Genomic DNA, 10789 nt, shown 5'->3' on the forward strand with positions numbered 1-10789 from the left:
TTGCGTGGAAATCTAAGAGACAGACTTGCATTGCTCTGAGCTCTATGGAATCATAATTATATGCTCTAGCCTCGGCGGGGATGAGGCGAGTGGATAAGAGATTTGATCCTGGATATTCCATTGGTTAACTTGAAGGTAACTTCTTTGAGTTTGTTCTGTGATAATCAAGCAACGACAATGATAGCTAATAACTCACTCTATAATAGTAAGAGGAGACAAATTAGGCTAAGACAGCCGTGCTGAATTATCTTATTGAACAAGGAGTGATCTCTTTGATTGATGTAAGATCAAAGAAGAATATGGCGAGATGCCCTTACAAAGGGATTAGACAAAGATCGAACATTCAAAACTGTGGGGGAAATGGGGTTAAAGACCACATAGGTAGGTCTTAATCCAAAATTCTATGTTATTTTGAAATGTTTCGAATATGATCTAGCCATTGTTAGCATTCATGACAATGTACATATTTCAGATAATTTGGTAAGATTGTGAAGTATAAAGCTTTGTGAAGTCATTCCACTTTGATGATGTAGCAACCTTTATATGAAGCTTGATTACCTTATTATTCCAAACAAGAAATATGGAAATTGTTAAATATGTTTCAATGATATTATTGTTATCTATATATCATTCCACATCTGATGATATGTCTTCCATAGAAAGATTTGTCATTCCAATTTTGATGATACAATCAACAACTATGTTGGACAAGATGATTATAACATTCCAAATAGAAACATGGTATGGTTCTTGGTAAAAGAAACCATTTAGATCTTGTTATTGTATAGAAACTTGATGAGAATGCAAATGTTCTTTCAGTCATTATGTGGAAATGTACTAAGTTCTTTTAGTAGAACTAGATACTTGTATATATATTGCCTAAATGATTGGATTCATTTTCTTATGAAATTCATTGACAATTTACCTGGGAAATGACGAAAATGGAGAGCAACTTAATGCGGAGCTCGACGAGGATGATTTACTTGATGAGTAAAATCGCTTAAGGCTAGAAGGAACTATTAATTGTCCATACAAATTAAATAGTTTATGTAGAACCTTAAATTTGATTTGATTTTGTTTAGATTGATTCTAAAACTAATGATTTTATTTTAAAGTATTCATTTGAATTTAATTGGATATTATTCAATTTGGAAAGTTATGAATGATTCTGTATTGAGTTTGAACATTACATTTCTGGGACTAATCCTAGAGCCATATGTAGAACATAGGAGGAGATTGTTGAGGTATTTGAGTCATACCCAATTAGGTTGAGGTACTCAAGTTATACCCAACTTATTGTTGAGGTATTTGGGTCATACTCAACTTATGTTCTAATATGAGCCATCAGATTAGTTACGATCTAACGGTGTAATGGGCCTTGTAGGAGAGTCCAATTACCAATAGAATTCAGTATTTATTCTATAAATACTAGCTGGAAGCTATGATCGGGTATTCCAAACTAGATACTCGGGGTGTAATGCTTTAAGCAACCTCGGCTTAAACCCAAACCAAAAGGGAGAGAAGGGCAAAAAAAAAAAGAGTTTCTTGGGGATAAAAGAATTTTAGCAAAGTATTAAATTAACATGCACACCTTAAAATGGTACAGGCAATATATTACCTGAGGAAGATAGGCAGTCTTAGGAGTTCCATCCAAACTTAAAGTATTAGCTAATACCTGTGAGTTTTTCCCCAACTTGAAGAGGATATATTTCTGTATTCACATCTAGCTGCATGTACATATTGAACTGCTCACTCCGTGCTTCCATGTGAGAAACTACAGAAACGTATATAACAAAAACGTAGCATTAAGCATTATAATAACCTAGGCCGCCTCTAAAACATAAAAACCAGACCACAATAGGATGGAGCAATTCACTGAATAGGAAATGCAACAACAAAATGGGGTGGGAATTTGAGACATTATCCTAGCATGCAAGGCGGCACTCCTGGACCCCGTATGGTACCACAACAGAGAATCTCCTAGCACCAATAAATATGAGTAAGTGAGACTCGTAGCCTGCCTGAGCACTAAAAAGCTTCTTTTGGTTGTAAGCTTTCCAATGCAGAGGAGTCCTATAGAAGCAGAATTTAGGTTTTAGATGAACAACACACTTCAGGTAAGCAATTCTAACAATGAAGAATATAAAATAGAGAGAAAAAACCAATTTTCAATTACAAAATAAATATAATTTAATAAACAACAATCAATTCATAACCAATTTCAGATTATAAATACATTTCAAGCATCAATTTCATGCATACAACATACAATATGCAAAAGCCCTAAATTAATTTAAGAGAGAGAATCAATTTCTGACATCCAAGAATTAGAAATACAAGAAACTTCAATAGTCGAACACTCAAGTGACCCAAACTGAGTTTTGGATCACAATTTCTTACAATAAATTGGTTGGGGGTTTTTGTTGCAATCAACCTTAATTAGGACTAGGAATGAAAACCCTAAAGAAATTAGGTCAAACCCTAAGTTAGGGTTTAGGGAAAATTAGGAATTTTAGTGCACAACCACCGAATTAGAGAAAAGCTTGAAATAGAGAGCAAGATTCAACCAGAATAAAGACAGAAGATCACTCGATTGAAACATTCAAGAACATAAGATCATATCAGACAAGGAACCTACCAAAAAACACAGTTTTGAAGCTAATATGTTGAGAAATTCATACCTTATTGCAGCAGAATTAACATAGAAAATAAATCAAAAGCAAGACACATAATATTTTTACTTGGTTCGGTCATGTAGACCTACATCCAAGGATGAGTTCATTGCACTATCAGATATCAAAGAAAGGATTACAACTCAAAGAAAATCCCGAGGGGTGGCTCAATTAGCAAAGCCCAACGCTTCCACGTAGGAGGTCAGAGTTCGAATCCCCTGGGGGCCAGAGGCGAAGCCCCACCTATATTAATTATATAAAAAGCGCCTTGAGGATGTAGTCGTGGTGCGCGCAAGCTGCCCCGGATGAACCTCATTTCCACAAAAAAAAAAAAAATTAAAATTAAAATCAAATTCTACAAAAAAAATCATATTTCAAAACATGCACGTGCTAGTATATGAAAAGACCATAAAGCCCCTAACACATAACGACAAAACCATTCCCCTATATATGTGAAAAGACCATAAAGCGCCTAACACATAACAACAAAAACCATGGTAGAAGAGGAGCAAAACAGAGAACGAGAGCGAGACAGAGCGAAAGAGATAAGCCAAAGTTGGATTTACCTGGGTCCCGAAGGTTGAAGAGACCGAGTTTCTGGTTCGTGTAGGTTGAAGCCACTTCCCTAGTCGAACAGCTCTCAGGAATTGCAGGTTCGAGCTTAGAGTTGCAGCTGCAAGTTCTCGAGTACGTGTTCTCCCCACAAATGAAAATTGTCTTTCATTCCCGAGAACGTAAAATAAACTTTAAAAGAACGTTTCTTAAAATCATGTCTAGGACCGGTTCGTTTTGTATGCGAATCAGCGAATGAACCGACTATGTTTCTGTACGAAAATACCCTTCACTGTCCAGAAAGAGGGCATGTTTGGTAACAAGGAGAAAGGTACTCGCACGGCTTCTTAAGTAACCAAGTGTTCCAGATTTCTCAGAGTCCAAGATAACTTAAAAGCACGTGATTTGCATGTACTGGCTGATCCACACGTGGGCAACCAGATGTGGGTCCCAATATTACTTTGTCCGTGCCTTTGATTTTTTATGATGATCACCTACTTCTCAGTACGGGCATTTGCCATTGGCCCCCACCTCGGGATATCAATCCAAGGGGGTTCCTTCACATCTAATAAACCACATATGTAGGGCCCAGATGGATAATATGTCGAATTTTCCTTTTCTGGTGATTAATAATTTGGATAATAAGAAATAAATTTAATTGAACTGTCTATTCTCGTTATGAATGACTCAATGGCCCTTTTAGTTATGAAAGAGTTCTTTCTCTGTTGAAAGTAGAAACTAAACAATTTGTTGCGAGGAAATAGGCATCAGATAAGATTCAATTCCTTAGCACATAAGTAATATATACGTAGAGGATATATATATATAAACACACAAAACAAAAACATATTTTTTACAACCCATCCCTTTTTTGTTTCTTCATGATTGCACATTTGTCAGAGGGAGCCTTGTTCATTTTTATCATCTAATAATTCAGCTGAAGATCTACAAAATTTGAGTTAGAATTTCTTCGATAAGAGTTTTGTGATTTTGGAACTTTCTTCATCTGGGTTGCTTTGATTTCTCTTTTTTCGGGTGAATCTGTATTTCAGGGTTGTTAATTGATATTTGGCAATCATTATTGATCTGATTCTTCCCATTTGATCGATTTATCGAGGGGAAGAACAAGGGGAAGGAAGCGGTGTTGGCTTGGGTTATCTGGATTGATTGCAAGATGAGGGAAAAGTTAGGGTTTTTTGTTTGGGTTTTGTTTCTCTTAGGCGCTTGTTACGGTAAATTTGTAGTGGAGAAGAACAGCTTACGGGTTACTTCGCCAGATTCGTTGAAAGGTGTCTATGAATGTGCGATTGGAAATTTCGGTGTTCCGCAGTATGGAGGAACCATGGTCGGTACTGTCGTTTATCCGAAAACGAATCAAAAAGCATGTAAGACCTTCGACGACGAGTCTTTCAAATCGAAGCCTGGAGGCCTTCCAACCTTCCTTCTCGCTGATAGAGGAGGTGAGCCCTGTTTCGTTGATGTATAGAACTCAAATTTTTTATTATGAAATTGTCGAACTAGTTTTGCTCTCTTTTGGTTTTAATTGCTGCTTTTGATATTAGGTTCCTTTTACCATTCTTTTTCGGCCGAAGCAACCAGAAGCTATTATAGTTGATCTATGTCTTTCATTTTTATATTATTTAAAATATGGTTCTCGGGATCTTCTTTTGTTTTGCCTACTTAATGATTGGTCTGTTGAATTTTGGATTAGATACGGTCGCTGATATCTTTGCAATTATTGCGTTTTTAACTTCATTTTAGGAATATGGTTAGTTAATGTTGCATTAAACATCAAACCTTTATTTCATTTCTGGGCTGTAGTTGCTTAATTCTAGTTAAGTGCCCTAAAATGTGTTGTATTATGGTAATCTTTAGCCTGGTTGTCAATTCCAGTATCTGGGTCCTCTGGATTGGGTTTTAGTTTGTGTTGCCGAGCTTTATAGTGGATTCGGGTTTCTACTTAGTAGTGATTGTCATGCATGATTCAAAACCCTGTTGCAAGTTTTCTTCTTACTGGAAAGGTCGCTATGTTGGCAGATTGTTACTTCACGTTGAAAGCATGGAATGCACAGAAGGCTGGGGCTGCTGCTATTCTTGTCACAGATGATAAGATAGAGCCTTTGATAACCATGGACACACCAGAAGAGGAGAATTCGAGAGCTGATTATCTGCCGAGTATCAATATTCCCTCCGCACTTATTAGCAAGACCTTTGGGGACAGCATCAAGAAAGCTATATCTTCTGGGGAAATGATAAACCTAAATTTGGATTGGAGAGAGGCACTGCCTCACCCAGATGACAGGGTTGAATATGAATTCTGGACAAATAGTAATGACGAGTGCGGGCCTAAGTGTGACAGCCAAATTGAATTTGTCAAGAACTTCAAAGGTGCAGCCCAGATTCTTGAGAAGGGAGGTTACACTCAGTTTACTCCCCACTACATCACTTGGTATTGCCCAGAAGCTTTTAGCTTGAGCAGGCAGTGCAAGTCTCAGTGTATTAACCATGGAAGGTACTGTGCCCCAGATCCTGAACAAGACTTCAGTAGAGGTTATGATGGAAAGGATGTTGTTGTTCAGAACTTGCGGCAGGTTTGTTTGTATAAGGTTGCAAATGAAAGCGGCAAACCATGGCTTTGGTGGGATTATGTCACCGACTTCTCAATCCGGTGCCCGATGAAAGAGAAGAAGTATACCAAGGAGTGTGCAGACAATGTCATCAAGTCTCTTGGTATCTTTTGAACTTTTTTCTTACTCATGAAAGGAAAAACTTTAATACAAGAGATAATATGTGCCTGTGTCACGTGGGTGCTGTTTTCAGCCATATCTGTGTTGGATTTTCTTGGTACTTGTGCATAGATGGTTGCATTTCCATTGGTGTGGGGTGTCTTATTTTGTTATTTATGTTTCTTGATCCGAAATGGACTGTCTAGTCATTCCTACTACTGATGATCCTGTCGGGTCTGGTGTCTCGCATCTACTGAGAGTATGTGATATTTCTACTGACCGCTACCTCCTGGTTTTGCGGAGGAGCATTTCATAGTTGCACTAGTTCGGGACCTTGGCTAGTCAAAACTGGAAACAGAGAATGCTGCTTTAATTTTTAATTTAGTTCCTGATGCTCTTTTAATGCAATAATAATTGACAGTTATTTGCGGGTTTTATTTGGAAGCACTCTGTAAGATATGGTGGTTGTATTTTAACAGGTCTTGATCTTCACAAGATAGACAAATGCATTGGAGACTCTGAGGCAGATGAAGAGAATCCAGTGCTCAAAGCTGAACAAGATGCACAGGTTAGTTTCACTACTGTTGCATGTACAGTCATAATGTTATTTTAACTTAGAACTGAGTTAATGCTGAATCCTGACCTGTAATTTATTCTGGTTTCAGATTGGAAAAGGCTCTCGAGGAGATGTGACTATATTGCCAACTCTTGTTATCAACAACAGACAATATAGAGGTTTGGATAATTTCCGGGGCTTCTTTTGAGTATATCAATTTCAGCCTATTATTAGACATGAGTTATATAATTAATATGTTTCATTTGTCTGGTTTAGGGAAGTTGGACAAAGGAGCAGTTCTTAAAGCCATCTGTTCTGGTTTCCAGGAGACTACTGAGCCAGCTGTTTGTTTAAGTGATGGTGAGATGAAGCTGTCACTATTGTTTCCTTCTTTGTTTATCTAGAATCTAGATTTGAATTAATAAGGAGTGCTGTCATACAAAGTTAGAGATATTCGATAAACTTGCATTTTAAGTCCATCAATTTGACCTATTCTTTGGCCGGCTATTGCTTAGGGACATCCTTGGAATCACCCAAGTTAGACATTCAGGGCAAATGGTTGATTTGTATACTTGTAGACGTTCAGATATCCACTTCGTTTTGGGTGTGAAATTTTTTTGACCATTAGGTTTGGATTTCCAAATTTGTCTTCAGGTTTAATGGCCATACTGATGTAGGAGTGTAGGACAGCCCTAGGAACTAGGATATTCCGATATTCTACAACGGACAGGTTCCAAACTATCTAGGAGACTAGGACATTAGGAGGGGTTAGGGGAGGGGTTTGCACAGCAGATACCTAGGCTCACAATAAAAGAGCAATACGGAATATTATTTCTGCAAAGAAAAATATAAGTAACATGCAAAATAAAACTTACTGGTTTAGGGATGAACAAATTAGATTTATTCAATCAATCCTCATTACTAGACAAGGGAGGATAGGACATTGCGTACAATTAGATTATAAGAAATTACAGAAACAGTTCGTGGGCATTGTATTCAATTAATAAGAACATACATGAAGAATGCTCAATCCCAATATCCAAACCTATACTAACATCTGATCAAGCACCAAGTAGGAAGTAATTAAAAATGACTGTAATAATTTAACCAGCAGTCTTAAGTAAAAACAATAAAACATAACTGCAAAGAGTTTACTGTAAAGGATAGAAAGTGACAGTAAATAGCAAAGATAAAACAGGGATCAGGGAAATAAAAATTGCAAAAACTAATTCTGCTGCTAGTATTTTTGACAGAAAAAGAAGAGGGACAGGGAAGGAGGAGAAAAGAAATACTAGCAGAAAATGGGACTGCTGTGGAGTAGGGGAGAAAAGAGGAGGGGTGAGAAAGGAAGGACTAAAGAGGGAGGCAGAAAATCTTCTGCCATAAGGGGTATATGTAGGAGAGAAGAGGGGATAAAAGAGAACAGAGAAGAATTATTTTGGCAGAAAAAAGAAGCAGGCCTGCTATAAGTTTTGAGAGAAAAAGGAGAAAAGAGACGAGAATAAAACAGAGGGGATCAGGCAAAGGAAATGCCAATTCTAGGTGGGGAAAGGTTGCAGGATATTCAGGCTCAAAAGGAAGTCAAAAGAGGGGGAAGAAGCTTACCTGCCGAGAGGGAGAGGGAAGAGAGTTCTGCAAGAGAGAGAGAGAGAGAGAGAGGGTTGCGGCTGTGCTTCCCTTTTTTTTTCTTCCTTCTTTCCAATTATTTTTCATTCCCCACTTTGGAGCTTGAGATGTGCATTAAATAAAATATTCCTTTTTTAAATAATCGTTAATGAATAAATGGAAAGTCCTAAACTATTTTCAGGCTCAAAAGGAAGTTGAAAGAGAGGGAAGAAGATGACCTGCTGAGAGGGAGAGGGAAGAGAGTTCTTCCATAGAGAGAGAGAGTTGCGTCCATGCTTCTTTTGTTCTCCCCTTCTTTCCAATTATTTTTCATTCCCCTCCCTTTGGAGTTTTAGATGTCAGTTAAATAAAATATTCCCTTTCTAAATAACCCTTAATGAATAAATGGAAAGTCAAACTATCTTACAATAAAATTGAACCAAACATATGAACTAATGTAGCAAAACTTTCTAAACTACCCTTACAATAAAATAAAATCCAAGACATGACTAAGGTGACAAAGAAAAAAGGTTTGGACTATGGTCCGAAGGATCCAGGTGACCCTCTATTGGTAAATCTCCTCGTACGCCTCGCTGAACCAAGCTAAAAGGTTCCTAGATGGTCGCCTTTGTCTCTAGTAGTAGTGAGTGATGGGTGGATATGTGATGTGCCCATCACATACTCAAGTTTATTGAGACCTGGATGGCTTTGGAATATTGACCTTGTTCATTGATATTCCTCTTCTCTTTTTTTTCTCCTCCCCCCCCCCCAATTTCCTGTTTACTTAGTAATTAAGGTGCGAAATTTCGGTGAATTTCGCCGGTTCACACCTGGCGAACTAGGCGAACCCTGCAAAATTCGCCAAAATTTCGCTGATTTTAAAGTCATTTCAATCATTTGCTTTGTGGGTTATTTAATTGACCGGACAGTGGGACACATTACCCAAGTTCCCTACTTCCCTACCCCATTAATAATTAATTAATTAATTATTTAAAAACTGAATGGTGAGTCGGTGACATTGACACCTGAATACAGCAAAAGTTAGCATTAAATGTGTGTCTGGAAGAATATTAAAAAACAAAAAAAATGGAAGAGTGAACAGTTGCTTTGCGTGTAGGAGAAGTGATATTCCTTCTATCGTTTTTCACGGTGCTTGCAGCTTTAAGAGAGAGTGAAAGTAAAGATGAAGACGGCTAACGAAGACGACGAGAATAGAATGAAATTTTTTGAATACCAAAAGAGGGGTAACAACTAAGAACAGCTTGAATGCTTCCCCAAAAACCTTCTCTCGCGTGCTTTGATGAATATGATCAGAGTTGAGTTATTACTTGCAGGATGAAGGCGGAAGCTTCAACGGTGGTTCTGGTAACCCATTAAACCCTCCGAGCGTCAAAGCAGCAACTGTAGTAGTCAAGATGACAGTTCCAGCTGCGTTCTTGATATTCCGAATAACAGAGTTTTTCTCTCCTCCAGTCGATGAAACGCCATTAGCAGACACCCTAAGTTGACAAGAAGAGCAGCGGAATATCGTCGATATTGCCTGTATTTCGCCGAATCACCGGAATATCGTCGATATTCCGGTGATATAATGTAAAGTCGGTCTCGGTGGTGGTTTCGGTTCGCCCACCACCGAGATGGGCGAAATTCGCCGAACTATCATTCCATGTTAGTAATCTGGTCCTAGAAAGTTTACAACTTTACCCTTTATTTGTAGCCACATTTCTGAATTTAGAATCCAAAAGCAAATGAAACATAGCAACACTCTGTGGGAGGACAATGTTGGAAGGGGAGCCAGATCTTTAATAATGTAATAGAAGTTGGGATTTTCTGAATGGAAGTCATTGTGAGATGGAGCATAGATTCATTTATTGTGCTAAGGTTCCTTGATATAGACTTTTAAATGGGCACCTCTTTCTTATGTTTCTTTGTTTGGATATCTGCAGGAATAGAAACAAATGAATGCTTGGAAAACAATGGTGGATGCTGGCAGGATAAAGCTGCTAACATTACTGCTTGCAAGGTACTCAACCTCTTTATCTACATAATGATACTATTCATCACAGAAGGAAAATGGATGCCTTCTTGAAAATATTTCCATTTTTCATAGACAAGTCAGGCATGTGTCTGGAAGGAGTTTCATATGGTCAATTGTTTTTGTTTTTTTATGATCTGGTGGTGATAATCAGTGTGCAGAGTCTCTCTGGGCCAGAGGTGGTCTCTTATTGCGAGTTATCTAATTTTCTGTTTGGGTTCTCTTGCAGGATACTTTTCGGGGAAGAGTGTGTGAATGTCCTGTTGTGCAAGGTGTAAGGTTTGTGGGTGATGGTTATGCCCATTGTGAAGGTAAACACCAGATCAGAGAATATGTGTTTCATATTTTTATGTAATGCTTCTAGTTTTTGGAAATTTTAGACCATAGGCTACAAATTTCCTCTTCCCATTCTACATATGATGAAACAAAACTTTTGTAGTTTCCTAGGAGTCTTTGTTGTGGTACCATGCGGTCAGTGCATGGTTTTAGCATTATTGCAGGACATCTTTTGATTGGATGATTTGCATGGTTCCACTGTTGGTGGAAAGTGGCAATCAGATGGTTTTATTCACAATAATACATGCGTCTCACTTTTTTTGGTCTTGAAATTGTATTGGTCAATGAATCATGATGCGGGATCTGTTTC

The 10789-nt window shown here is 37.9% G+C and overlaps 1 protein-coding gene and 1 long non-coding RNA gene across 2 annotated transcripts in view; one reads left to right on the forward strand and one right to left on the reverse strand.

Annotated features, from left to right (window-relative positions):
* Nucleotides 1-3411, reverse strand: part of LOC149007993 (uncharacterized) — a 28236-nt gene extending 24825 nt beyond the window's left edge. The window contains exons 1-2 of the long non-coding RNA XR_016175219.1: nucleotides 3239-3411; nucleotides 1676-1774 (exon numbers count right to left, since the gene is read on the reverse strand). This is a non-coding gene — a long non-coding RNA (uncharacterized LOC149007993). The remainder of the gene's footprint in view (nucleotides 1-1675; nucleotides 1775-3238) is intronic.
* Nucleotides 3412-3955: 544 nt separating this feature from the next.
* On the forward strand, nucleotides 3956-10523 carry LOC149007994 (vacuolar-sorting receptor 1-like). The gene is made up of 7 exons (XM_089166001.1): nucleotides 3956-4684; nucleotides 5262-5954; nucleotides 6430-6518; nucleotides 6616-6685; nucleotides 6783-6866; nucleotides 10055-10131; nucleotides 10373-10523. Exons 1-7 carry the CDS (start codon nucleotides 4399-4401, stop codon nucleotides 10496-10498), a joined length of 1425 nt encoding a protein of 474 aa, XP_089022127.1. The 5' UTR covers nucleotides 3956-4398; the 3' UTR covers nucleotides 10499-10523.
* Nucleotides 10524-10789: the final 266 nt, after the last annotated feature.

The sequence above is a fragment of the Hakea prostrata genome, chromosome 8 (assembly GCF_041222555.1).
Source record: "Hakea prostrata isolate BN-2017 chromosome 8, UWA_Hpros_2, whole genome shotgun sequence".
Taxonomy (NCBI): domain Eukaryota; kingdom Viridiplantae; phylum Streptophyta; class Magnoliopsida; order Proteales; family Proteaceae; genus Hakea; species Hakea prostrata.

Excerpts from the sequence above, each read along its gene's own strand:
- LOC149007994 (XM_089166001.1), top strand. The coding sequence starts at position 4,399 with ATGAGGGAAAAGTTAGGGTTTTTTGTTTGGGTTTTGTTTCTCTTAGGC. Across the intron at positions 4,685-5,261 it reads CCTTCTCGCTGATAGAGGAG|ATTGTTACTTCACGTTGAAA; the intron begins GTGAGCCCTGTT and ends CTATGTTGGCAG. Across the intron at positions 6,686-6,782 it reads CAACAACAGACAATATAGAG|GGAAGTTGGACAAAGGAGCA; the intron begins GTTTGGATAATT and ends TGTCTGGTTTAG.